Source organism: Neoarius graeffei, chromosome 5, assembly GCF_027579695.1.
Source record: "Neoarius graeffei isolate fNeoGra1 chromosome 5, fNeoGra1.pri, whole genome shotgun sequence".
Lineage (NCBI taxonomy): Eukaryota > Metazoa > Chordata > Actinopteri > Siluriformes > Ariidae > Neoarius > Neoarius graeffei.
The window spans coordinates 48,936,363-48,940,953 of NC_083573.1; the positions used below are offsets into that span (position 1 = coordinate 48,936,363).

At 40.7% G+C, this 4,591-nt stretch overlaps 1 protein-coding gene across 1 annotated transcript; it reads right to left on the reverse strand.

The window, feature by feature from the left end:
- Window positions 1–1,705: 1,705 nt before the first annotated feature.
- Window positions 1,706–4,303, reverse strand: scxb (scleraxis bHLH transcription factor b). The gene is made up of 2 exons (XM_060920561.1): window positions 3,749–4,303; window positions 1,706–1,959 (listed from the first exon to the last, which is right to left on the reverse strand). The coding sequence occupies exons 1-2, from the start codon at window positions 4,301–4,303 to the stop codon at window positions 1,921–1,923; spliced, it is 594 nt and encodes a 197-aa protein (XP_060776544.1). The 3' UTR covers window positions 1,706–1,920.
- Between the last annotated feature and the right edge of the window lie 288 nt (window positions 4,304–4,591).

Here is a 4,591-nt window from a genome sequence, read left to right on the forward strand (position 1 = left end):
CTGGGGACCCTGGAGCTGGGAGGTAGCAATGCTGTGCCACCTCTATTATAGAACAGTGGTTCTGTTATCAAATTACAATCAGCCCAATGCTTAACACAGAAAATACATTTTCTGAGAAGTTTGTCTGATAAGAGTAAAACATTTGTCAACACAGAAATGACACAACCTTATACTATATTACATTTACATTTTTATCTTGTTGGCAAAATACAGTATAAAGTACATGCACAGTGCATGGCTCATCCTTTTGGTTCAATGCCTACCTGAAAAATGTTCAATTTATGGACTATACAATTATTGTGCCATGCTGAAATTTGAACAGTGTTGCCATAAGTATTAAAGGCAAAAAAATGACAATCAGTCTCTCAATCACAGTATTAGGCTCAGCAGGAGTGATAGAAAAGAGCAGCATGAAGAATGAAGGTGGGCGGACTTATAGAAGTAAATGCTCGTGTTTAATGGGGGAACAGTATATGCACATATTGCTGCTGTGTGTGTTTGTGTGAGTGGGTGTGTAACAGAATCTGGAGGTAAAGTAGAGGACGGTTTGTGACTGATAATCTGCCAGAACTCAACCTGCGGATCTCATCTCCGCAAACACAAAACTCCAACAGTCTATCTATCTATCTATCTATCTATCTATCTATCTATCTATCTATCTATCTATCTATCTATCTATCTGTTTCTCTTACACACACAGTAATGCCTTGACTTCTCTGTTTTTATCATTTATAATCATAATTTTCATTTTTTGTCATTAATGAACTGATTCAATAGTAATTAAAATACTAATGTTACGTATATAGAAAATTATTCTGATACCAAAATCTGATGACAAATGTAATATCAGTATGTGGTACTGATCTACTGCATAGATAAGATTATTTACTTCACATTATAACCGACGGCAGCACAGTGGTGTAATGGTTCGCATGGTCGCCTCACAGCAAGAAGGTTCTGGGTTTGAGCCCAGTGGCCGACAAGGGCCTTTCTGTGTGGAGTTTGCATGTTCTCCCCGTGTCTGTGTGGGTTTCCTCCGGGTGCTCCGGTTTCCCCCACAGTCCAAAGGCATGCAGGTTAGGCTAATTGGTGGCTCTAAATTGGCCGTAGATGTGAGTGTGAATGGTTGTTTGTCTCTGTGTCAGCCCTGTGATGACCTGGCGACTTGTCCAGGGTGTACCCCGCCTCTCGCCCATAGTCAGCTGGGATAGGCTCCAGCTTGCCTGCAACCCTGTAGAACAGGATAAGCGGCTACAGATGGTGGTGGTGGTGGTGAGCATGAATGGTTGTCTGTGTTTATGTGTCAGCCCTGCGATGACCTGGCGACTTGTCCAGGGTGTATCCCACCTCTCGCCCATAGTCAGCTGGGATAGGCTCCAGCTTGCCTGCGACCCTGTAGGACAGGACAAGCAGCTACAGATAATGGATGGATGGATGGATGGATGGATTATAACTGACACCTGCACATTTTGTGTTGTAAACAAAGCAGACACAGGTAGGGGCTGATGTTTCTGAAACCAAAAGAACTTTATTCCACTCTTGCTGTTAAAGCTGGAGCAGGTCAAAGGTGAACTGATTCATCTCCATTATAGTATAGCGTTTAGCAAATCAGTGCTGGTTTCTTCTTTTGATATCTAATTATATGTAGTCCTTTGTCTTCTCAATGCTCAAACGTATAGGGTCTTAATGTGCCCTGTTCAGCACAAACACTGTGTGCTAATGATTGAAAATAAAGTCCTCAAAGCTCTGACACATGAAGGAGCTGTAGCAAAGTGATCGATTTAGTCCACAGTGATGCAGTCCATCAAGAAATGTACAATTACAGGATAAATAAAAGTTCTGCAGTAGCATACTTACAATACATTAGGAAAAACATACAGTTAGAGTTCAGGTGAATGCACAGTATGTTCTTCTTCATCATTAACTTCTGATAGCTGTTTTTCTTTCTCTGTCTTTGTTCTGAAACACCAAAGCAGTAACAATAAGTCAATTTCATAGCACAAGTAAAATCACCAGTTTCAAGATTTTAACCAGGCATTTGAAGTTATTGTAATAGATCTTAATATAAACACATTATATACAGACACTAAAATGCTTTTAAACTCTGAATGATATAACTAACTATAAATAAGCCGCCAGCCTTTCTTCAGTGCCGTGAGAAGTAATTAGGGGTTTATCTGAAAGCGAGCACATTTAGGGAACCTGATCTCCTTGAGGTACAGGGTGTCTGGCCATAACGTCAGCTGAGGGGGCAGCATGCCTCACTTTTTCCAATCACACTTGTGTGCTGTGAAAGCCAGCTGGCATGAATTAATCTTGTTCACACTGTTGTTAACCTGAGGTTAGTACCATTGGAACACTCAAACCGTGTGTTTGTATCTGAATTCTTATGTTTATTTCATGATGCATAACTTAATGATATATAATTGTGGATTATTATAATCAGATTAACTGCTCTTGAAGGTTGAAAGTGAATAACAGTGATGTAGTGAGCAATACTACATCATTACAGCCATGTGCTCAAGCAGAAACTGATTGGATTACAAACTTCCTAAAGCTGCAGACAAAAGGACCGGTATGGTTATATTGTGTGTGTGTGTGTGTGTGTGTGTGTGTGTGTGTGTACCTGTATCTGTTCGTGCCTGGAAACATAAAAATTAATTATAGTTCAGTGTTATTGCATTTGCTTGTTCTTGTCTATACGTTTTATATTTAATTTTAAGCATTAATGCATTAATCTAATAAAAGATGTCAGAGAATTTAATTCATCATATATTTATTGAGCCATTTCCCCACATGTCTTCCTGTAGAGTTGTTAAACAGATACTAGGCTTTGGTCATATGTTTAAATTCTTCAGGTAAGTAATGATTTAAGAGCAGGGATGCTGGCACTCACTATGATCTGAGGGGCATCCCCTGAACTTTGACAAGTGATCTAACTGGAATTTTAGGAATTTTTTTTCTGAGCCAGATGTTTCCAGAGAAGCACACAGTCATATGGGATGCACAGTAATTTGTCTCAAACCTTCTGTGAGTGCTGATGTCATTTCACACACTCGCTGGCATAATCCCAACTTTTATTGGCTGTTTGTCATGTTTATACTGTTACACAGGAAATGCAATATAATAAATGTCTTTGGTGACAAATCAGTCTCTATTGCTTCACACAAGCAAACAAAATTCTGATGTTATGCCCAACCTGACTTGTGCCAAGTTTCAGAAGCTAAATTAGTCATGTTTTTAGAATGAAAATAATTTAAAGGTAAACCAAAAGTGTTATCCATAAACATGTGCTGTAAAATAGTAGATGCACTGTAAATGACATTAAACTGGAGGGTGGGATGAAGTCCAGACCGTTACCTCGAAATTCATATGCAGTGACATTAATTTAAAACAGGTTGGTTACTAGAGTGTTTTAGCATGTAGTGAGGAAAATGAACTCTAAAAACCTTTGATCAAGTTCTCTTTCACTGATATGATAGGCATACATGATAAATAAATAATGTCGTGTATCAACACATTTTTAAATGTATACGTCATTATGCAGCCTAAATCCACTAAACCTACAACAATCACACATTTAGGCCAATTAGGGAACAAAGACACTCTGCTATATAAAGAGTTATAAAAATAATTTAAGGATGAGAACTTTCAGAAATAAATGCAGCTTTAAAAGGGCAAGGTGGTCTACCCTAAATACTTCATATTAATATCAGCATATTTCTCAGGTATACTGTGTGTTACTCACCAGTCTTCTCTGGTTACTGAGGCAGAAGGTGCAGATCTGTCTGGGATGGGAGTTCTCTGAGTCTGGGCTCACATCTATGGTCTTATGGAGATGGTTGTGTAGAGCCCTTGTGCTTTTGTGGCAGGGCTGCCCATCTCCACATGCTTCTCCCACCAACAGTACGTTTTCCAGGTGAGAGATGTAGCTGGAAGCCAGCCGTAACGTCTCAATTTTGGACAACTTCCTGTCAGCCGGTTCAGTGGGTATCAGTGTCCTCAGAGCTGTGAAAGCCATGTTCACACTGTTTGTGCGGTCTCGCTCTCGAGCATTCGCTGCATTACGCTGCCGGGTCTCAGAGATTGGCAAGTGAAAATCTGTGGCTTCAACTGATGGGCTGCAGCTGTACTTCCGTTTGCGAGAGTCTACTTTGATAGCACTGTACCCAGGAGTGGAACGATGAAAGGATCTGTCATCGGATCCTGAGCTTTCGCTGCCGTTCTCATCGTCCTCTGAGAGAGTGCTAATCTCAGAGTAAAGGAAACGGGCAGGAGACGGGTGAACCATGGCAAAGGACATTGTCACCTGCTCTGTCTCACACTCGCAGCCTTCCACCAAGGGGGACTGCAGTCTACCCCTTTTACCCAGTCCTTACACGGTCACAGGGACAAACCTTAACACAACTTGTTGCCCCTCGGTCCTATTCACCAACACAAGACAAACCGTAGTCCTTCACTTAGTGAACAGCAGCACTCTGTTTGCGGAAATCCAACGGTGTCTTAAACCAATCCTGTGATGATAGACTCAGTCGCTTCATGATGATTCAGTCATTATGAGTTCATATTCCTTCTGCAGATTGCTCTTTAA